Here is a 24890-nt window from a genome sequence, read left to right as displayed (position 1 = left end):
CTCTCCGTCCCGCACCGTGGGTGCCGCAGTCTCCCACTGAAGGAGCTGCTCAGTGCTGTCAGAGTCTCCTGCATGAGGCAGGAGATGTTGTCCAACAGGGATGACAGCTTAGCCGCCATTCTCCTGTCACTCACCACCTCCACTGGGTCCAGAGGGCATCCTAGATGACCAGATATACATATTAATGTCTGCTAACTTCTCCTTTCTTAAAAATGAAAACATGACACGTCCCCACACACAGACACATACAAACATATGCACGCACACACGACCTGTTGTGTGTTACTCGAATGTGTAATTATGTGTAATTAAAATGATTAGTAAGGTTAGAATCTTCGGGTTGCTTTCTAGCCGGTTTGGGTAAAGTGACCCTTTAAATGCAGTTTACACTTATTTAGAGCAAAAAAAGTCCAACGTGAAAATAATACCCCCCACCCCGTCTTTAAAAAAGCTACCAGCCAAAAAGAAATCTAAACACAATTGTTTCATTAGTTTATTAATAATTTCCTAAATAGTTGAAATTCTTTATGTGTGTAATGAGATTTAAGCATTTCGATATTTTGGCAGCAGCCTTTATTTGAATTTGGAGTAAAGCTGAACAACATCCATGTGCACAGTAATGACACAATGATTAAAACCACAAATGATGAGGTTACATTTAAATTTAGCAACAACGATGATGATGAAAATGATTATTATTTGCTATAATAAGTGCATCAACTTACACATCACTTGTTATTAGAATACAGTATAAAATAGATCATAGCTACGTGGAGCTCAGCACTCTTCAACCTGAGGATAGCTACCGAGTGTAAGTAATGTAACTGTGTGTGACCACTCACCTCACTTAGTTATATAAAAGTAAAGTGTGATTTGCTGGAACTATCCTCTGTGTTTTGACTGGAATAACTGAATAATTAATAAATTTAGCGTTACTGTGTTACATACCAAAATGTACACAGCTCTTTGATTATTTGTAAGTTTATTTTTATAGTTGTTCACTTTTTGCCTAAAATTCAGAATTTGTATTTTTGATAATTCTATCAATATTTGGTACACATGTCTCATTAGCATTTTCCTTTAGAAAGAATAATCAAATATCATTACATTTAAACACTGAGTCCTATGATAGAACAGTGGCCTATGACCTTGACCTGCGATAATGATTAATAATGCAAATACTGAGACTTTAAGTCTCAGTATTTGCTGAGTGTTTCATAATTATTTATAAACTAAGAAATCTTTTTCTAAGCAACACAGAGAGCACATTTGGGCTGATAATGACTGAATTATTAAAAGTATTATCGTGCTGTGGTATTTATTCTGTTTTTGAACAGGTCAGGTTTCACTTCTACTCCAACTGAAAATAAAAAGTTGGCTGCCCTTTCATTTTCTTTTTCACTCATGATCATGATCCTCTTCACACACAACTGTCTTCATACACTGTCCTTGATCCACCTTCTTCGTTGTGTCGTTCTGCTTAAAACTGATATAATGCGGCTCTTCCTCACCATCAATGGTGTAATTGTTTGAAATAACTGCAACACAAACATTAGAATATCATACGTCAGCAAATTGAAATACTTTCTCAGTTCATCTGTTATTGTAATGTACTGTAACTCTGTGCGCACACACTTTGAAAATGGACAAGGTCTTCAGACTTCTCAGCTTGTTTCCTTCTCCTGCAGACCAGGAAGACCACAGTCAGGACCAGCAGAAGCAGCAATAGGGGCGCTGAGACTGAGACGATCGTGATCATACTCACTACAACAGAAAAACATGAGAAAAACATGAAATTTGTGTTATTTAACATACAGTAGAAATGTTTTTCTCAGATATTAAATGTTTTATATTGCCACTGTCTGAGTGGAGTGTATCCTAACTTCTCTTGTCTTCCCCGACAGCAGTTGCCTCTCACAGTCTCTACACTGATTTCTATGTGAAGGATTGGTCAGGCCACAGGATATGATTTAAAACACTTCCTCCCATTTGCCTTGCCTAAGTGACTCTCTTGTAGTTTCAGGGTCAACAATGAGTAACCATAGTACACAGAACACAAACAACTGGCTGTTAGCACAAAACAAATGACAAAGCAAAAAAAAGCAAAAAACACAATTATTGACTGAGACAGGTTTTTTTCGCTAGTGACCAAAAAAAAGTAAATAACAACATTAAGGTAAGTAAACCAAGGCCATGAACAGATAAGTCAGTACTAGCCAGAAGAAAGACGGTCCAACAAAGATTGGTCTGGTAACTTAACTGGCCATTTTCAATTCATTTTAGCAGATGGAGTAACAACTAAGCAGATTTTTGTGGTGCTGATGAGTTGGCCAGCTAATCACATTTTTGCTAACTTTATCATCACCAAAAGGTTAGCTTAGCTACCTCAATTTTACTGAGATATGCAGCATGTATATAGCATTAGCTGGTTCGTAACATCCAAGTTAACTTTTCTTTTTATTACCCTATGTTTAACTGTTACTAACCAATACAGTCAATCCCACCGGTTCGTATAACATCAAGTACATGTCACCAAGCAATATAATAGTGAGGAATGCCTTGTGTATGTCTCATCCCTGTTTTGGGAGTTCTCATAAAAATGCATGTTAGGTGGCACTTCACCGAACAGCCACCAGTGTCATTAATAATAATGGTTTTCTGAGGATGCCCTGAGCTCAACGGACACCCAGAGAATATATTTGTTTTTTAGGGTAATTTTCAAATCAATTATAGGTCTTACTTAAGTACAGCTTCAATCCAGCCTTCTTAATGGTGACACTCATTGCTGTGAAGGTTGAGGTGAATTTCCTCGAGACAACTACGACCTCATACACACAGCTGTAGTTGCCCTGGTGTTCATAGTCAGCTTCAGGAAAAGTAAAGGAGGCTGAGTTATTGACAGCTGGCTTGGTCTCTGTGATGTTGGAGCCCGAGAAGATGAGGGAGAAAACCCCTCCAGGAAAGTGGGAGGAAATGGAGCAGGTGAAGACAAAGTCATCACCTCTGATGACCTCTACACCTTCAGGACCCCAGACCAGCCCAGTGTTAGGAGATGTCAGGCAGATGCTGGGCTGCTGCAGTGTCACTGGGTAAAAGTGAGACAGAGTAAACACAATTTAGGGTCGATTAAGGATTCTGAAGATGCATTGAAACTATTAAACAAGCTGAAGTGAAGCTGATATTTCTGGGTTATATTCTGTAGGAAAAACTAATTGAAAAGTTCCACTGCCATTTGTAATCGATATGCTGTTGGATTAGAGTGCTGTAACAAAATGTACAGACTTTGCAAGGTGAGATTGTCCAGCAGGGAACAGGGGTTATTGTAGCTGGAGCTATAAAAACATAAAAGTCCACTTTTAAGCACTGCTCTCAAAATAGTCTACCATGGAATTCTGCTTGAGTATTTAATTTTCTGGCAACTTTTTACTTTTCATCCTTACATTTTCAAAACACATATTATATTCAACAGTGTCTTTTATAGTGTTTATACTTGGGGGTTAAAGTGGGCTGGAATGAGTGCAGGTGCCTGTAAATTACACAAGTTAAGTCACGGTACTTCAGCAGCTAGTCCTGAAGAAGAGGAGCAAGCACTTTGGAAGTAATGTTTTTTAATTGGCAGGTAATTCCAAATGTAACATTTCTATCAGCTCAAGATCAACAGAGACACAAAAGGTAAGGACTGTGACACTAAATTAACTGCAAATTTAAGATTACATTTAATATCATAAGTCGAATTACATATGGGATTTGTACATGATGTGTTTTGATTAAAAAAAACGTTTTATTGTGAAACATCCTGCAAAATAAATTAAGCTCTACTAACTTTGTGTTATTTCAATGTTGCATAAAAATATTGGGTAGTTTTGTCCGGGATAAACAGGTCAGCTTGTTGTACTGTCTTGGGCTTGTGCACAGTGGCTGTGGTGCTCATGGTTAGTGTTAGGTTACATGAAGTAAAGGAAATTAATCTGCATTAAAGCTGATGATGCATAGATCAATTCACTAAATTCGACCTTTGCACCAATTGTATACAGTATACGGTTAGTTTAGGAAAGAGATTGTGTTCAATTTCAATTTTCATTTTCAATTTATTTATACAGCACCAAATCACAACAACAAGGCGCTTTATATTGTAAGGTAGATGTGAAAGATCTGCTCAAATCTTTTTGAATGCAGTTGTGCAAATCCACAAAGAGCTGCCTCCACATTAAGAAAATCTACTGGACCTCACGTTAATTATTATTCAGTTATTATGAGTTATGATTCTTTTCCTCACGCTGAGCCACTACAACTGATCTTAGGGTTTCGCCACCATTTGCACTGGCGAATCCTGCTTTAACCCTTCACTCTACTGATTTTCCTGTTTAGTTGTGGAGGAAAAGTTACCCTCTACATTATAGACAACAGAAAATAGAGCTTTTTAAAAATGCTTTTATTATCATATTAGTATAGCACTACCATATTTTTTATGCAAACGTACTGGAGGATTTTTAACCCTAACCCTGTTTTGTCAGGAGAGATGACATCCATCCCACTTCGAATGGAGCAGCTCTCTCATCTCATGGAAATTTGGCCGATTTGTTTGGCCAAACCCCACAAAATGTGACTATCCAGAGAAGCAGAGTTGCAGTTAAATATGCCTCTGCAACTTCTCTCCTCCTGTTGTCTCCCTAAAATCATCCCGGCGGCCATCCCCTTAGAGACTGTGTCTTAAAACAAACTAAAAATTGGGAAAAAAATCACTTAAACATGAAAAATCACAAAGAAAGAATAATGCAATATCCACTTTCACACCAAAGAGTAGAATAGTGAAATGCAGATTATTAAAAATTAGGTCTCTCTCATCCAAGTCCTTGTTGGTAAAGGAATGAATAATTGATCAACAAATCACTTTAGACTGCTTACAGAAACCTGGTTGCAGCAGATTGATTACGTTAGCTTAAATGAATCAATGCCTCCTTCAGAATCCTCGAAGCACAGGCTGAGGGGCGGTATGGCAGCAATTTTCCACACCAGCTTATCAATCAACCAAAGACCCAGAGAGTATTTGAATTCATTTGAAAGCGTGATGCTTAGCCTTGTCCACCCTAATTGGAAAACTCAAAAACCAGTCTTATTTGTTATCATCTATCGTCCACCTGGACCTTACACAGACGTCAGACGTTTTATCTGATTTATTGCTCAATTCAGATAAAAAAAGGATTGTGGCTGATTTTAACATCCATGTACAGGCTAAAAATGACAGCCTCAACATGGCATTTATTCTTTTATTAGGCTTTGCTCAAAATCTAAAAGAACCCACTCACCGCTTTAGTAACACTTTAGATCTTGTTCTAACATATAGCATAGAAACTGTGATGATTAGACGTCATCACAGTAGACGTCTTTCTGAAAGTGCTGTAACTGACTTTAACCCTCTGCACAGCAAATTCAAAAGTGTTAAATGTTTTGGTGTTAATAGTCTTCTTGCAAAAGTAGAGTTAATTTTACTCTAAGCAGAGTCACATTCTTTTAATGTAACTCTGAGGTGTAAAATGATAGTAGTTAAAATCTAATGTTAAAAATTAGTGTTTCTCTGTCAAATCTGGAGGTGTTACAATGGAAACATTAACTCTTGACCTCTTAACTCTGAACTCCTACAGGGGCTATGACACCAACAGAGTAAATTCACAGACTCCGCCCTCAGCACGGCTCCAATCGAAGCTGAAGTGAAGCCGTTTCAGAACATTTTGCTCTACATATTTGAGTTGTTTGCCATGCTTGGCAAGTCATTTTTTCAAAGATTGTTTCAATTATTATTATGAGCTTTTACTTCTGTGGCTCTTTGGAGTTGAGACAAAGCTGTGTGAAAGGCATTAGCCATGTTGCTCGGTGAAAGCACAATATTCTGTTTTAGCTAGCTGAAAGGTATTGTTTGCGGGCAAATACCACAGCCTTGAAAAAAAGCTTGCATGTGAATTTTCAGTCAAACTTTTGGTCAAATACACCTAAAACAATGTCTAGAATGTGAAATGTTGGTATAATGGTGCTACTTGAAGCCTGAAAACGATCGCCCATAAAAAAAAACAAAAAACGAGCAAACAGCAGTAGCAGACGTCCTGACTGGATTCTACGTTAGCATAGATCCCTCCAGAGTTTTGTGCACACGGTTTAGGTAAAAATGAAAAAGGTTGAGGTTTTACATTTAGTTCAGTATTACCTGTTGCCTGTGTCCTTGTCTTTTGGGAAAATACTTTACACAAGTAATGGCTCAAAGAGGATTCCTTTTTTTTTTTTACTGTGCTGCAATTGTTTACTGGATTATTTGTGCCATTAATTAGTGTCAACTAATTTTTATTCAATTTCCGCACAGGATATGCTTGTGAAGATGGAATATGGGGGAGAGCAGAAGTGCGTTGAAGTTCCACAAAGGGATGAATGAAGGACATGCATATTGTATTGAAGAAATAAGTGATGAGAATGCTGTTATTTGCATTTACCATGTCAGACCTTTTGATAAACAAAATTCTAATGAAAGTGAGAACATGTACACTGTTACATCTTTCAGAAAATGTTTTGAAATTGTGGTGCACAGTTCAGAATAAATGTTTTTCAAAAACCATTGCATCTTTTTAGTAAATGTTTATTTCCAAAAGAAATTTCTAGTTCAGAACAGTAAAATTCCCGCTATTTAGAATGAATTAGAAGATAACTCTTACGTAGTTAAACTAAAATACTCTTTGAGAGTTAATATATAAACTCTTAACACCAAGTGTTAAATTATCAACTCCAGACAGATTTGGTGTTTAACACTAAATCAGAGTTAACGTACCAACTCTCCAAAAAGAGTTAAATTAACACTCTCTGGTGTGGACCCATATAGACACTTTAATAGTGTTGAAATCAAATCTGACAGTGTTAATTTGGACATGCTGGATTTGCTGTGTGGGGTCACCGGACGCGCCGGCGCGTCAAAATCATACGACCGATTTAAGACGACACAGCTACAAGATGCAGCGAGTCAGAGTCTCCATTTCAACTTGGGTCGAAAGTGCGGACTTCAAACTACATACCAGTTTTTGGAATTGTGTCGATGGGCCACGTAAAACCAGAGTTATGATAAAAAATACACACAATGTTTTTTTCAGAACAAAACTTACTCAAGTAAATGTAACGGAGTAAATGTAGCTCGTTACTACTCACCTCTGGTTTCGAGGTAACATCCTGCTCCTGAAATTCCGATATATAATCTCCAATACAATGCTTAGAGCATGCTATACGAAATAAAGGTACTGCAATGCAGTAGTTTGCATTATATCTGATTAATAGATTCCAGTTTGTTCATGTAAATGGACAGTCTTCTTCAAACACTAAGTTTAATTATGGAGTTCCAGATTGTTCCTTGTGTAACGATGTAAAAGAATGAATATGGTTTTGTTGTTGTTAAATTCCTGTTAAACTTGGGATCGCAACCATGGGTTTATTTTGAAACTTTTATTTTGAAAATCCGCAGCGGAAGTCTGCTACTGGTAAACGGGCTTTCCCTAAGCTAGTTAGTAGCAATGAAGCTTTTGCTGTGGTAAGTTCTTCCTCAGTCCGCCCTGACTGAACATGAGTTTAAAACATATTTGAAAATCCTCATTGAAGTTAACATGACAGTGCATTAACAGCATGAACTGCCCATACAGTAGCATCTGAGTAGATTTCAGTTTTATGACCTTGTTTTGCAATTATGGGTTAGACGGTGGGAAAAATGGACACGCTGAGCTAGCAGCTAACAGCTAGAGGAGACTGTCGTGTCTAATAATTTTGAAACTTCTCTTGATAGTTTGGGCGGAATCCTGTTGCTGGAAACCCATGGTTATTCATGTCCCATGTTATTGCAGGTATGTGTATTTGAAACATGTATTTGGTTGAGCTGCAGGCTAATTCTGTTCAAGAAATACTGCTTATTAAGTTTTGCCCAGTAGATGGCAGCATTGTTCCATTTACTATTGTACATGAAAGGAAATTGTGGCTTTGGTCTGGAAGTTTATTTATATTTACATGAATGTGCATTTAAGTGAATTAATTTCTCTTTTGTTACCTAAACCACAATGCAGTAATGTTTCTATTTTATTTTCCGTGATAAGTTTTGTTGCCATTTTATTTTTCAATCAATATTTGTTTTTTATTTATTTTAAGAAAACAGAGTTCCACTATACGATCATTAGCTTATCCGTTAGTAGCAATGAAGCTTTTGCTGTGTTTGGGCGGAATCCTGTTGCTGGAAACCCATTGTTATTCATGTCCCATGTTATTGCAGAGACCCACAAAAAGGGGAATAAACCACGCCTGAGCCCTACCCATCTCGAGTCCAGAGAGTTTTACTCATACAGCACCGGAAATAGAGACTGAGGGGGGTTACACTTGCTAGGACAAATTCTGTTTGCATTATACATGCTTCACTTACGTGGTATCATTACAAGACATAGCATACATTGTCAATGCTATGCACATAATACCCAGCTTTATCTAGCCATTCAATTAGGCTTTATTTATACTGTGCCTCAAGGCGCTTTACCGGTATATTGTAAGGTAGACACTCAATAATACAACTGAGAAAACCCCAGCAATTTAACTAAAGTTCTTTCTCAGAGTCTGGAAACTCAAGTATTTTGCTCTATCTCATCAGCATAATCTACTGATGATGTTGTTTTTGTATTTTTAACTTGCCATCTTTGCTAAAGTCACCGTTAAGGTTGCTAATCAGATTTCTTCTGTAACAGTAAAGAAAAGGTTTATGGAATTACGTATCTTACTTAACATCTCAACTTTCATTTTGAGTTAAAGAAAATAGGTTTCTCTTACCAGCAACAGACAATCCGACAGGGTCACTTTTTGGAGAGCTGAAGTCTTGACTTGATACTCTTGTCTGATACTGACACTGGTACGATCCCTCATTACTGAAGGTCACTTGAGGGATATTGAAGGTAGCAGAGTTTGTACTCGATGTTTGGCTTTTCCTGAATGAGCCTGAGCTCTGCTGCAGAGTGAATGTTCCACCTAAATGCTGAGTAGAGATTGAACAAGTGATGCTAACGCGATGTCCCCAAGTCACCTTCCCCACAGGCATCACGAAGACACTGGGCTTTGGGAGGATCACTGAAGAAATATAACACATTATTAGTTTATTTTCTTTTTGGTGAGGAATAACTCACTAAATTGAATTTCAGTATTCATCCACATAAATGATAAATCATAATAGGCAAATCTTTTTTCTTACATGTAACAGATATTCTGACAGAACTGCTTTGAGGGGAGCTGAATTCTCGCCCTGAAACCCTTGTCTGATACTGGCACTGATACAATCCCTCATTATTGAAATTCACTTCAGGGATTCTGAAGACAGCAGAGTTTGTGCTTGATGTTTGGGTTTTCCTGAATGAGCCTGAGCTCTGCTGCAGAGTGAATGTTCCACCTAAATGCTGAGTTGAGATTGAACAGGTGATGCTAACATCTTGACCCCAGGTTACTGCACCACCAGTGTTTGATGTGATGGTGGGATTTGGGAGGATCACTGAAAAATAAATAAATAACATAGTGGGTGTTTCATCTTAGAAAAGGTATGAGTTTCATTTCACTTTAGCTTCCTGTCAACTCAATTCCATTTCAATTAAGGTGACAGTGGCACAGAGGCTGAAAGGATAACTTTCGGTTGAGAAATGGAGACTTACAGTTCTTTAACATTTCATCAGCAATCAGCCGAAAATTTTACATTTCAATTTTTACCAGTAACAGAAACTCCGACGGAATCACTTTGTAGGGATCTGAAGTCTCGACTTGATACTCTTGTCTGATACTGACACTGGTACGATCCCTCATTACTGAAGGTCACTTGAGGGTAGGGCTGCCACGATTTGTCGACTAGTCACGATTACGTCGACTATCAAAATCGTCGACGACTGATTTAATAGTCGACGCGTCGTTTGAAGCTTTGTAAGATCACAAAAGACGCAGGAATAAGTGGCAGGATTTAAGAGTTTAATAACGGACTGAAACAGAAGATGGCAGCATTGCATGTACAAGGATGTCAGCTACCGTTAAACCCCGAAGAAGAAGAAGAAGCAGTTGTGTCCCAGCGCAGTTTCCAACAATGGCGGCAGCTAGTTAGTTTTAATGTTACTCTTATTATTCTTTCTGGGTCACAAAATAAACGTTTAACATATTTTCAGGCGAGAATGTAGCTGTGTAAACCTCAAATATCTGCTCAGTTTATCAGGACACCACATATTTTCAAAAGCGCTCCGACGTTTTCGGAGACATCTGTTACCCACTAGCTCGTTAGCTAGCCGGGGGCTAGGCTCACTAGCGCCGTGAGAACACCGGACTCCCCGCAAATCGTTTTCAAACCCACCGCCGTCTTTCGCTACTCAGGTTAAATATATATGAGTCACTTAGATAACTTAAAATGTTATTGTTTGGCTTTTTTTTTTTTTAGTATTTTATTTGTTCCTGAGTAAATCAGTTTGTCTGAGATTAAAGTTATAGTTTTTACACAGCTGAATAAACGTCAAGCAGACAACTGATTATCAGAAGTGTGAGATGCTCCAGAATATACTCCAGTGTCCTGTTATATTTTAGATAGCAAGGAGTTTATTAAACTTCACCGAAACAATCTGCAAATTTCATTACAATTTAATAAACTATCATCTTGTCTTTATTTTTAGTTAGCACAGACCTTAAACACTTCAAGCTGTAAGCTAATGATAGTTATATAAGAGCAGATGCTGCTGGTGCAATAAGCTGTAGTTTTACGTCCAATGGATGATGATCTGATTAGTCGACTAATCGCAAAAATAATCTGTGACTAGTCGACTATCAAAATAATCGTTTGTGGCAGCCCTACTTGAGGGATATTAAAGGTAGCAGAGTTTGTACTCGATGTTTGGCTTTTCCTGAATGAGCCTGAGCTCTGCTGCAGAGTGAATGTTCCACCTAAATGCTGAGTGGAGATTGGACAAGTGATGCTAACGTCTTGGCCCCAGGTCACATTCCCCACAGGAATCATGGAGATGCTGGGCTTGGGGAGGATCACTGAGAAATAACCGAATAGTGGTCTGTGAGAAAAGTGATATCTTCCTAGCTTCTTTCATTGCCTTTGTGAACTACATGAATACACATTGAAACAATGACTGGAAAATATATTTTCCCTTTCGACTGTCCAGCCAATGTTACTAAATGTAAATTTACCCTGTATTTAGCCAAATTCCATGCTATTGTTTTCTTTCAGAAAATCCAACTAATTGAAACCTTGCAAATCATTCTGACAAATGAGTCGATCAAGTGAGCAGAGTGAAGCTGACCCCCCACCCACTTGAAACGTAAAGGCAAATAGGCGGAGCGGTTAGTGCTACGTTTGTGCAGATTTGTGCAGGTAAAATTAGCGTTTGTGCTGCTACGGTTTCCGAGATATTAAACTTTATTTTATAGGTCATTCAAAGGTCACCATCCCCCCAGACTGCTCCAAAACGGGCCAAAATGGTCTACTTTTTTAGTGCTACGTTTGTGCTGGTTTGTGCAGGTAAAATTTGCGTTTGTGCTGCTTCTGTTTTAAAGATATTAATGAAAATGTAAAGGTCAACCAGCCCCCCCCACATTACCCAAATCCAACAAAAGTGGTATCAAACGTTTGTGCTACGTTTGTGCTGGTTTGTGCTGCAAAGATTTTCGTTTGTGCTGCTATCATTTTAAAGATATTAATAACAATTTCTAGAGGTCATCAGAGGTCAACCAGCCCCCCCACATTAATTAAATCAAACAAAATGGGTGTCAATCAACTGTGCTACGTTTGTGCTGGTTTGTGCTGCTAAAATTTTCGTTTGTGCTGCTTCTGTTTTAAAGATATTAATGAAAATGTAAAGGTCAAAAGGTCAACCAGCCCCCCCACATTACCCAAATCCAACAAAAGTGGTATCAAACGTTTGTGCTACGTTTGTGCTGGTTTGTGCTGCAGAAATTTTTGTTTGTGCCGTTATTATTTTAAAGATATTAACAAAAATTTCTAGAGGTCAACCAGCCCCCCCATATTAATGGAATCAAACAAAATGGATGTCAAACGTTTGTGCTGGTTTGTGCTGCAAAAATGTTTGTTTGTGCTGCTAACATTTTAAAATGTTTAATAAAATAATGTCTTGATGCGTGCTTAATCATCCAGGTAAGTAAATCCCAAAAGGTTGATTCTGTTCATCTGGACATTTTCAGTTGGAGAAATGTTTCGTCACTCATCCAAGTGACTTCTTCAGTCTCAGCTGACTGCAGGTTTCCCCAACCTTATAAACACCCGTGAGTGAAGTTGCCCCCCCTACCTTCTTCAAATCGAACAAAATTGATGTCAAACATTTGTCCTGCAAATTATTTTGTTTGTGCAGGTTATGTTTCCCTAATTTTATAAACAGTACATGTACAGTGAGAGAGAGATGTTACATCTGTCTTCACTTGCATCCCAGTCATAGAAGCGTTGGAGGTCGTTCATAAGAGATTACAGGATCATCCCAACCTCAGCAACAGGACCACTCTCAGCACTGATCAGTTGTGTTTGCTTTTGGAACTGTCTTAATTCCACCTATTTTGCATAAGGGTCAGTACAGGCAGAAATCTAGGTGTGCCATGGGTTCCCACAGGCCCCTGGTCAAGGTCACCAAACCAGTTCGTAAGCAGGTACAGGTGTGGCCAGAAGGGTCCTCAGAGGCACTGCTTTTCCACCACAGGCCGCCACACACGACAACACCACAGACTTTCAGGAATATACAGAAACTGTCACTGCCTACATCCCAAAATGCATCGATGATGTCACAGAGACCAGGACTATCACTGTCTGGGCCAATCAGAAACCATGGCTCACAGGTCAGGTTTAAATGCTCCTAAAGTTGAAAAATGCAAGCCTTCAGAGCCGGGAATTAGGTGAGTCTAAGAACAGCAAGGGCAAACCTGTCACGTGGCATCAGCTACAGCAAAGCTTCAGCGACAGCAGAGATACTTGGAGGCAGTGGCAAGGAATACAAACCATCACAGACTACAAGCCCACTCTACAGACCGTGGTGACACAATCCCCAGACAGTGTGTGGAGATCCCTCCACCATCATTACTGAACCCAAGAAGTCATCTATCTCCTGCTTTAAGGACTACCGTCCTGTCAAACTCACCTCCATCATTATTAAGTTAAGTGCTTTGAACGGTTAGTCATGCATCAAATCAAATTATCGCTTTCCCCCAACCTGGATCCATTTCAGTTCGCATACCGGTCAAAACGCTCAACCGATGATGGAATTTCAACTGCCCCTCACTCAGCCCTCACACATCTGAACACTAGAGACTCATATGTCAGAGTGCTGTTCATAGACTTCAGTTCAGCATTCAACACCATCATTCCCCAGCAACTCATTCACAAACTGGATCTGCTGGGGATCAGCACCTTGCTGTATAACGGGCTGCTAGATTTCTTGACAGGAAGACAGCAGACAGTACGGGTCAACAGCAACACCTCCAGCCCAAGAACACGGAATACGGGGGCTCCCCAAGGATGTGTGTTGAGCTCCCTTCTCTTCATTCTGCTGACCCACGACGAGATCTACTACAGGGGTGAAGTTAACCATCTGGCAGAGTGGTACAGCAACAACAACCTGTCCCTGAATGTGGAGAAGACCAACAGTGACTCTACTTCCTCTGCAAACTGAGAAGCACAAGAGATTCAACCCCCATTATGAGCACCTTTTACAGAGGCACAGTTGAGAGTATCCTCACCAGCTGCATCACTGTGTGGTATGACTCCTGCATTGGGTTCTGCAGGAAAAAATGACAACGGGTAGTGAGAGCAGCCGAGAGCATTGTGGGGACCTCTCTTGCCTCCCTCCCCAGGAGATCTACTGCACCTGCCTCATCTGGAAGGTCGTCTCCATTACAGGTGACTCCACTCATCCCTTCAACAGCGTCTTCAGTTTGCTGCCATCAGGAAGGATACTGAAGAGCCTCCGGGGCAGAACCAGCAGACTGAGAGACAGCTTCGTCCATCGGGCTGTCAGGATGCTGACCATCTCTGGATCGAGAAGGGGGGCCCAAGGGTACATCTTTCGCCATCCTACAATGCTGTGATTGTAGCCATTCCCCACTTTCTGTGAATGGTACTCATGGCCATTGATCAATAGGCTTTGATTAGTTGTCATTGATCAATGGTCATAAGAATTTGCATACTAACAATCATGGAATTAACCCCCCGGCACATTGTTCATTCAGTGGCGCTAGTTTTCTTCACTATGCACATGTACTGTTTATAAGGTTGGGGAAACCTACAGTCAGCTGAGACTGAAGAAGTCACTTGGATGAGTGACGAAACATTTCTCCAACTGAAAATGTCCAGATGAACAGAATCAACCTTTTGGGATTTACTTACCTGGATGATTAAGCACGCATCAAGATGTTATTTTATTAAACATTTTAAAATGTTAGCAGCACAAACAAACATTTTTGCAGCACAAACCAGCACAAACGTTTGACATCCATTTTGTTTGATTCCATTAATATGGGGGGGCTGGTTGACCTCTAGAAATTTTTGTTAATATCTTTAAAATAACGGCACAAACAAAAATTTCTGCAGCACAAACCAGCACAAACGTAGCACAAACGTTTGATACCACTTTTGTTGGATTTGGGTAATGTGGGGGGGCTGGTTGACCTTTTGACCTTTACATTTTCATTAATATCTTTAAAACAGAAGCAGCACAAACGAAAATTTTAGCAGCACAAACCAGCACAAACGTAGCACAGTTGATTGACACCCATTTTGTTTGATTTAATTAATGTGGGGGGGCTGGTTGACCTCTGATGACCTCTAGAAATTGTTATTAATATCTTTAAAATGATAGCAGCACAAACGAAAATCTTTGCAGCACAAACCAGCACAAACATAGCACAAACGTTTGATACCACTTTTGTTGGATTTGGGTAATGTGGGGGGGCTGGTTGACCTTTACATTTTCATTAATATCTTTAAAACAGAAGCAGCACAAACGCAAATTTTACCTGCACAAACCAGCACAAACGTAGCACTAAAAAAGTAGACCATTTTGGCCCGTTTTGGAGCAGTCTGGGGGGATGGTGACCTTTGAATGACCTATAAAATAAAGTTTAATATCTCGGAAACCGTAGCAGCACAAACGCTAATTTTACCTGCACAAATCTGCACAAACGTAGCACTAACCGCTCCGCCTATTTGCCTTTACGTTTCAAGTGGGTGGGGGGTCAGCTTCACTCTGCTGATCAAGTGCACTTATAGTCTTGTAGGCTGATAGAAGCTGACTTACAACTTCTTTAACATTTCATCAGCAGTCTGCCCAAATAGAAAATTTCACATTTCAGTTCTTACCAGTAACAGAGATTCTAACAGAATCACTTTGAGGGGAGCTGAAGTCTCTGCTTGAAATCCTTGTCTGATACTGACACTGGTACGATCCCTCATTACTGAAGGTCACTTGAGGGATATTAAAGGTAGCAGAGTTTGTACTCGATGTTTGGCTTTTCCTGAATGAGCCTGAGCTCTGCTGCAGAGTGAATGTTCCACCTAAATGCCGAGTTGAGATTGAACAAGTGATGCTAACATCTTGACCCCAGGTCAACACTCCAACTGGACTCTTGGAGATGGTGGGCTTTGGGAGGATCACTGAAGAATAAATAAATAAATTAGTGAGTGTTTCCTTTGAGGAAAGGTATGAGTTTATGTTTTAGCTTGCTTTCAATTTAACGTTTATTTAAAGGTAACAAAAAAGGAAATATCTTTGTCTCTTACCAGTAACAGAAACTCTGACAGGGTCACTCTGTGGGGATCTGAAGTCTCGACTTGAAACTCTTGTCTGATACTGACACTGGTACGATCCCTCATTACTGAAGGTCACTTGAGCAATGTTGAAGGTAACAGAGTTTGTACTCGATGTTTGGCTTTTCCTGAATGAGCCTGAGGTCTGCTGCAGAGTGAATGTTCCACCTAAATGCTGAGTGGAGATTGAACAAGTGATGCTAACAGTTTGGCCCCAGGTCACATTCCCCACAGGAATCATGGAGATGCTGGGCTTGGGGAGGATCACTGAAATACAAAACACAAAAACACATATTTGGCTTTCTGAGGTTTAGCTCTATATTTCAAATTGTTGTTGTTTTAATTAATCTATTTGAGATGATGAAAAGAAAAAGACCAACTAAAGTTCCTCCTTACCTGTAACAGAGAGTCTGATTGAATCACTTTGAGGGGATCTGAATTCTCGACCTGAAACTCTTGTCTGATACTGACACTGGTACGATCCCTCATTACTGAAGGTCACTTGAGGGATATTAAAGGTAGCAGAGTTTGTACTCGATGTTTGGCTTTTCCTGAATGAGCCTGAGGTCTGCTGCAGAGTGAATGTTCCACCTAAATGCTGAGTTGAGATTGAACAAGTGATGCTAACGTCTTGACCCCAGGTCAACTCTCCAGCTGGCCTCTTAGAGATGCTGGGCTTTGGGAGGATCACTGAAGAATAAATAAATAACATAGTGAGTGTTTCCTTTCAGGAAAGGTATGACTTTACATTCCAACTTGGTTTCAACTGAACTTTTATTTAAAGTTAACAGAAAACAAAAAAAGGAAATATCTTTGTCTCTTACCAGTAACAGAAACTCTGACAGGGTCACTCTGTGGGGATCTGAAGTCTCGACCTGAAACTCTTGTCTGATACTGACACTGGTACGATCCCTCATTACTGAAGGTCACTTGAGGGATGTTGAAGGTAGCAGAGTTTGTACTCGATGTTTGGCTTTTCCTGAATGAGCCTGAGCTCTGCTGCAGAGTGAATGTTCCACCTAAATGCTGAGTGGAGATTGAACAAGTGATGCTAACGTCTTGGCCCCAGGTCACATTCCCCACAGGAATCATGGAGATGCTGGGCTTGGGGAGGATCACTGAGAAATAACCGAATAGTGGTCTGTGAGAAAAGTGATATCTTCCTAGTTTCTTTCATTGCCTTTGTGAACTACATGAATACACATTGAAACAATGATTGGAAAATATATTTTCCCTTTCGACTGTCCAGCCAATGTTACTAAATGTAAATTTACCCTGTATTTAGCCAAATTCCATGCTATTGTTTTCTTTCAGAAAATCCAACTAATTGAAACCTTGCAAATCATTCTGACAAATGAGTGGATCAAGTGCACTTATAGTCTTGTAGGCTGATAGAAGCTGACTTACAACTTCTTTAACATTTCATCAGCAGTGTGCCCAAATAGAAAATTTCACATTTCAGTTCTTACCAGTAGCAGAGATTCTAACAGAATCACTTTGAGGGGAGCTGAAGTCTTGACCTGAAACTCTTGTCTGATACTGACACTGATACGATCCCTCATTACTGAAGGTCACTTGAGGGATGTTGAAGGTAACAGAGTTTGTACTCGATGTTTGGCTTTTCCTGAATGAGCCTGAGCTCTGCTGCAGAGTGAATGTTCCACCTAAATGCTGAGTGGAGATTGAACAAGTGATGCTAACAGTTTGGCCCCAGGTCACATTCCCCACAGGAATCATGGAGATGCTGGGCTTGGGGAGGATCACTGAAACACAAAACACAAAATCATATATTTGGCTTTCTGAGGTTTAGCTCTATATTTCAAATTGTTGTTGTTTTAATTAATCTATTTGAGATGATGAAAAGAAAAAGACCAACTAAAGTTCCTCCTTACCTGTAACAGAGAGTCTGATTGAATCACTTTGAGGGGATCTGAATTCTCGACCTGAAACTCTTGTCTGATACTGACACTGATACGATCCCTCATTACTGAAGGTCACTTGAGGGATGTTGAAGGTAACAGAGTTTGTACTCGATGTTTGGCTTTTCCTGAATGAGCCTGAGCTCTGCTGCAGAGTGAATGTTCCACCTAAATGCTGAGTGGAGATTGAACAAGTGATGCTAACGTCTTGGCCCCAGGTCACATTCCCCACAGGAATCATGGAGATGCTGGGCTTGGGGAGGATCACTGAAATACAAAACACAAAAACACATATTTGGCTTTCTGAGGTTTAGCTCTATATTTCAAATTGTTGTTGTTTTAATCAATCTATTTGAGATGATGAAAAGAAAAAGACCAACTAAAGTTCCTCCTTACCTGTAACAGAGAGTCTGATTGAATCACTTTGAGGGGATCTGAATTCTCGACCTGAAACTCTTGTCTGATACTGACACTGGTACGATCCCTCATTACTGAAGGTCACTTGAGGGATATTAAAGGTAGCAGAGTTTGTACTCGATGTTTGGCTTTTCCTGAATGAGCCTGAGGTCTGCTGCAGAGTGAATGTTCCACCTAAATGCTGAGTTGAGATTGAACAAGTGATGCTAACGTCTTGACCCCAGGTCAACTCTCCAGCTGGCCTCTTAGAGATGCTGGGCTTTGGGAGGATCACTGAAGAATAAATAAATAACATAGTGAGTGTTTCCTTTCAGGAAAGGTATGACTTTACATTCCAACTTGGTTTCAACTGAACTTTTATTTAAAGTTAACAGAAAACAAAAAAAGGAAATATCTTTGTCTCTTACCAGTAACAGAAACTCTGACAGGGTCACTCTGTGGGGATCTGAAGTCTCGACCTGAAACTCTTGTCTGATACTGACACTGGTACGATCCCTCATTACTGAAGGTCACTTGAGGGATGTTGAAGGTAACAGAGTTTGTACTCGATGTTTGGCTTTTCCTGAATGAGCCTGAGCTCTGCTGCAGAGTGAATGTTCCACCTAAATGCTGAGTGGAGATTGAACAAGTGATGCTAACGTCTTGGCCCCAGGTCACATTCCCCACAGGAATCATGGAGATGCTGGGCTTGGGGAGGATCACTGAGAAATAACCGAATAGTGGTCTGTGAGAAAAGTGATATCTTCCTAGCTTCTTTCATTGCCTTTGTGAACTACATGAATACACATTGAAACAATGATTGGAAAATATATTTTCCCTTTCGACTGTCCAGCCAATGTTACTAAATGTAAATTTACCCTGTATTTAGCCAAATTCCATGCTATTGTTTTCTTTCAGAAAATCCAACTAATTGAAACCTTGCAAATCATTCTGACAAATGAGTGGATCAAGTGCACTTATAGTCTTGTAGGCTGATAGAAGCTGACTTACAACTTCTTTAACATTTCATCAGCAGTGTGCCCAAATAGAAAATTTCACATTTCAGTTCTTACCAGTAGCAGAGATTCTAACAGAATCACTTTGAGGGGAGCTGAAGTCTTGACCTGAAACTCTTGTCTGATACTGACACTGGTACGATCCCTCATTACTGAAGGTCACTTGAGGGATGTTGAAGGTAACAGAGTTTGTACTCGATGTTTGGCTTTTCCTGAATGAGCCTGAGGTCTGCTGCAGAGTGAATGTTCCACCTAAATGCTGAGTGGAGATTGAACAAGTGATGCTAACAGTTTGGCCCCAGGTCACATTCCCCACAGGAATCATGGAGATGCTGGGCTTGGGGAGGATCACTGAAATACAAAACACAAAATCATATATTTGGCTTTCTGAGGTTTAGCTCTATATTTCAAATTGTTGTTGTTTTAATTAATCTATTTGAGATGATGAAAAGAAAAAGACCAACTAAAGTTCCTCCTTACCTGTAACAGAGAGTCTGATTGAATCACTTTGAGGGGATCTGAATTCTCGACCTGAAACTCTTGTCTGATACTGACACTGGTACGATCCCTCATTACTGAAGGTCACTTGAGGGATGTTGAAGGTAACAGAGTTTGTACTCGATGTTTGGCTTTTCCTGAATGAGCCTGAGGTCTGCTGCAGAGTGAATGTTCCACCTAAATGCTGAGTGGAGATTGAACAAGTGATGCTAACGTCTTGGCCCCAGGTCACATTCCCCACAGGAATCATGGAGATGCTGGGCTTGGGGAGGATCACTGAGAAATAACCGAATAGTGGTCTGTGAGAAAAGTGATATCTTCCTAGCTTCTTTCATTGCCTTTGTGAACTACATGAATACACATTGAAACAATGACTGGAAAATATATTTTCCCTTTCGACTGTCCAGCCAATGTTACTAAATGTAAATTTACCCTGTATTTAGCCAAATTCCATGCTATTGTTTTCTTTCAGAAAATCCAACTAATTGAAACCTTGCAAATCATTCTGACAAATGAGTCGATCAAGTGCACTTATAGTCTTGTAGGCTGATAGAAGCTGACTTACAACTTCTTTAACATTTCATCAGCAGTGTGCCCAAATAGAAAATTTCACATTTCAGTTCTTACCAGTAGCAGAGATTCTAACAGAATCACTTTGAGGGGAGCTGAAGTCTCTGCTTGAAATCCTTGTCTGATACTGACACTGGTACGATCCCTCATTACTGAAGGTCACTTGAGGGATATTAAAGGTAGCAGAGTTTGTACTCGATGTTTGGCTTTTCCTGAATGAGCCTGAGCTCTGCTGCAGAGTGAATGTTCCACCTAAATGCTGAGTTGAGATTGAACAAGTGATGCTAACGTCTTGACCCCAGGTCAACTCTCCAGCTGGCCTCTTAGAGATGCTGGGCTTTGGGAGGATTACTGAAGAATAAATAAATAAATTAGTGAGTGTTTCCTTTCAGGAAAGGTATGACTTTACATTCCAACTTGGTTTCAACTGAACTTTTATTTAAAGTTAACAGAAAACAAAAAAAGGAAATATCTTTGTCTCTTACCATTAACAGAAACTCTGACAGGGTCACTCTGTGGGGATCTGAAGTCTCGACCTGAAACTCTTGTCTGATACTGACACTGGTACGATCCCTCATTACTGAAGGTCACTTGAGGGATGTTGAAGGTAACAGAGTTTGTACTCGATGTTTGGCTTTTCCTGAATGAGCCTGAGGTCTGCTGCAGAGTGAATGTTCCACCTAAATGCTGAGTTGAGATTGAACAAGTGATGCTAACAGTTTGGCCCCAGGTCAACTCTCCAGCTGGCCTCTTAGAGATGCTGGGCTTTGGGAGGATCACTGAAACACAAAACACAAAAACACAAAATCATATATTTGCCTTTCTGAGGTTTAGCTCTATATTTCAAATTGTTGTTGTTTTAATTAATCTATTTGAGATGATGAAAAGAAAAAGACAAACTAAAGTTCCTCCTTACCTGTAACAGAGAGTCTGATTGAATCACTTTGAGGGGAGTTGAAGTCTCGACTTGAAACTCTTGTCTGATACTGACACTGATACGATCCCTCATTACTGAAGGTCACTTGAGGGATATTAAAGGTAGCAGAGTTTGTACTCGATGTTTGGCTTTTCCTGAATGAGCCTGAGGTCTGCTGCAGAGTGAATGTTCCACCTAAATGCTGAGTGGAGATTGAACAAGTGATGCTCACAGTTTGGCCCCAGGTGACTGCACCAATAATATTCTTGGTGATTCTGGGCTTTGGGAGGTTGACTGAAAAATAATATATGTGAAAAGTTCATATTTCCTTTAAACTAAAGAAGGAACTTGTCATTAGGAATTACATTAAAATTATATTAAATTAAATTGTATAAATTTTATCAAAAGTTACCTGTCACTGAGAGTCTCACAGAATCACTTAGAGGGGCGTTGGAGTCTGGAATCAAATCCCTCTGAAACTGACACTGGTAGGATCCCTCATTGTCAAGGTTTACATTAGAGATACTGAGGGTAGCAGAGTTTCTGCTTGATGTTATTCTCCTGCTGAATGAGCCTGAGGTCTTTGTGAAGATAAATGCTCCACTTAACTGATCAGCTGTGATCGAACACGTGATGGCGACATTCTGACCCCAGGTAACTTGACCAGAAGGACTAATGGAGATCCTGGGTTTTGGTTTGTCTGTTGAAAAGCAAAACAACATAGAGTTGAATGTATAACATCTTCATTTTCATTTTTAAAATTAAAAGAGGCAAATAGTGAGCATGTAGTCACAATAAGCAGAAAAATGCATTTTTTTTAAATAATGTAAGAAATGAAAGTTTTTGAACATTTAGACTCTCACGCACACCTTTGGCTTGGATTTTCTTCTAGAAAGATTGAATGATTACAACATTTAATATCTAATATCTTTAGTTCATGGTTAATTCAAGCAGTGATTAGTTGTTACTTCAGTATTTTGTGTGACATCTAAAGTGATGACCATCTATACCTTATTAAGTATTTATAAATGAATCTTTTTTCTCACCTAAACAGGCAACGCCAGCATCCTCACCATGTCCACAGTCATGTTTCCCCAAACCACTGTGTTGACATGCGGTTAGAAAGCTTTCAGTTCCTGAACAGGCCACTTCGTCAAGCCAAATCTGTCCTGTACCTTGACCAAAGTGAGCTGATCCATAGGTATTTACTGCTGCCCCACAGCCCAGCTGTCTGCAGACCACTTTTGCATCATTTAAGTCCCAGCTGTCATCACACACTGTTCCCCAGGAGCCTCTGTGATAGATTTCAACTCTTCCAGAGCACTGAGTTGATCCAACTAATCTTATCTGTCCAACTATGAAAAAATTAGAGAAGATTAACAGAGTTTCAATGTTTTACACACAAAACACATGGAAATGATCAAATCTATATGTACAGGAGAGGCCTGCAGAATTTGCTCAACTAAAACAAATGCAAAACGAACAGGTGGTCCTTTGTTGCACATTAAGAGAGAAATTCCGAGTTAGCAGGTGTAACAGTCAGAGCCATGGAACAACATACGGACAGTAACACAAACTGAATATACAGTAAATGTTGCTACAACCTGTCTCAACTAAGAATAAAAACATTCAAACTCGAATGTAACATATGCAGGTAAAACATCCATCGATTTTCTTTCATTTCTGAGTTGCAGTGGGGCTCTATCCTATACAAGCTGTCATAGAAAAGGAGCCAGGCAGCAACCTCGACAGGTCACCAGTCTGCCGCGAGGCTAACTCATCCAACCATTCACACATTTACACACATGGTCAGTTTAGAATCACCAATTAATCTAACCACATGGATGTCTTAACCTTGGACTGGGGAAGCTAGAATACTTGGGGAGAACATGCAAACTCCACACAGAGAAGACCCAGACTAGGATCTTCACGCTGTGAAGCAACAGTCTTAACCACTGCATGCATGGCTTCAGACACTCTACCAGTAAAAACAAAATCTTTGGGACTCAGCAATGAAAAAGAGTCTAGCTGAGTTGTTTACTTTTATCATTTGGAGATGAGCTCTGCTTTTTTGTCTATTTTGTTTTTAAGCCAAAAATAATTAGAATCATAATATCAGATTGTCAGAAAATGTGATTTGGATTTACCAAAACAGAAGAGTTAGGACATTTTGTAGCATCAATGACTAAAGTAGCTTCAAAGAAATGTCCAAAGATACATATTCATGTGTTAAGCTTGAACCAACCACAAAATTTTCGTCTCACCTGAACATGTGACACCAGCATCTTCACCATGTCCGCAGTTATGTTTCCCAAATCCTCTGTGTTGACATGTGGTTAGAGAACTTTCAGTTCCTGAACAGGCCACATTATCAAGCCAGATTTGTCCTGTACCTTCACCAAAGTGAGCTGATCGATAGAAATTTACTGCTGCCCCACAGCCCAGCTGTCTGCAGACCACTTCAGCATCATTTAAGTCCCAGTCATCATCACAGACTGTTCCCCAGGAGCCACTGTGATAGATTTCAACTCTTCCAGAGCACTGAGTGGACCCAGACCCAGCTAGTCTGATCTGACCATCTGTCAGAGAGATATAACAAAGATTCAAAATCCAAATATTTCCCACAAAACAAAAACAGGAATTTGTTACATGGGAGAATGGACCAACCTGCAACAGGTGAAGATGTCATGAAGAGAAAAGAGACTAGAGGGAAGAATCAAAACGATGCATCAGTGTGTCCATGTAAAATTCTACATCATAAATGGTAAAACTGTTGTTCATTCAACTTGAGAACACAAGAATTTCAGTGAAGAACTGAATTTTTCCAATTTCTCTGTAATTATTTTTCTCTATAAAGAATATGGCCGGTGCTACCCATGTGTTGAATATTTTAAAAACATAAATTTCACAGCTCAGCCTTCTCAACCCAACAGGAGTTAAATTGATGTCTGATGTATTTTTGCTTTTTCAGTGTTTCACGGTGAACAAAGAAAAAGAAATACATCAGGCTACTTACAGCTTTGTTCTTAAATCAATGACTACATGCAAAACATTCATATCTAAAGCTTGAAGATGATGTTGGCCATTTAAGGATTTTCAACAATGTAAACTGCTCCCGAATCGTCACTCTAACACTAACACAGCCATTTTGACATTGAATTATTTTTTGTTCATTTTTATATCTTAATTATATAAATCATCATGTTTTATTCTGTGTTCAACGCTGTTACCCTTCATTGATAAAAGACATAACAGCAGTGGGATTTTCTTTTCCACCCGTGACTCTATATGTTTGTAGTTTACAAAACTTTATTTTATAGTTTTTTAATGTATTATTTTATGCTTTGGTAATGATTCAAAAACTAAATTTGTTGGGATAAAGCACTAATAATTTTCCTTTGATCTTGAAAGGAGACACAAATTCCTTTGGGGCTGTGCAAAGAGGGGATCCAGTGCATAAATACACCAAACTACCTGCTGTGGTGACCTTTTGTGAATAAGCTGAAAGTAGCTGCAGCTTCTTTAGACATGACCAGTCACACAGACCTCTTTCACCCCCCCCCTTTAACTCACCTAAAACCAGTCTCTCTACATGACCGCACATCCTGGTCAATGAAGGTTTTCCAGCTCAGCAGTTAGACAGAAACTGTAAGATAGCACAGCAGTGAGGTTTGCTGCTTCTCCACCAGTAACAGCATCAGAGTGTTAATGTTTTAAAACTCAACATTTATCTGAAGCTTCATGTGCAG

At 39.7% G+C, this 24890-nt stretch overlaps 1 protein-coding gene across 1 annotated transcript; it reads right to left on the bottom strand.

The window, feature by feature from the left end:
• Positions 1–259: 259 nt before the first annotated feature.
• Positions 260–24755, bottom strand: LOC147331719 (uncharacterized). The gene is made up of 23 exons (XM_086287920.1): positions 24715–24755; positions 23809–23844; positions 23406–23720; positions 22188–22496; positions 21554–21841; positions 21142–21435; positions 20711–21004; positions 20283–20576; positions 19638–19931; positions 19215–19508; positions 18570–18863; positions 18142–18435; positions 17719–18012; positions 17296–17589; positions 16651–16944; positions 16223–16516; positions 15800–16093; positions 15380–15673; positions 9245–9538; positions 8830–9123; positions 2741–3085; positions 1636–1764; positions 260–1538 (listed from the first exon to the last, which is right to left on the bottom strand). Exons 1-23 carry the CDS (start codon positions 24743–24745, stop codon positions 1399–1401), a joined length of 6003 nt encoding a protein of 2000 aa, XP_086144046.1. The 5' UTR covers positions 24746–24755; the 3' UTR covers positions 260–1398.
• Positions 24756–24890: the final 135 nt, after the last annotated feature.

This window comes from Aulonocara sp. 'chitande type north' Nkhata Bay, linkage group LG4 (assembly GCF_057382095.1).
Source record: "Aulonocara sp. 'chitande type north' Nkhata Bay isolate Kocher_YH1m ecotype deep benthic linkage group LG4, A_spYH_male_GT1.1, whole genome shotgun sequence".
In the NCBI taxonomy this organism is placed as follows: domain Eukaryota; kingdom Metazoa; phylum Chordata; class Actinopteri; order Cichliformes; family Cichlidae; genus Aulonocara; species Aulonocara sp. 'chitande type north' Nkhata Bay.
This window is presented reverse-complemented; position numbering and strand designations above follow the sequence as displayed.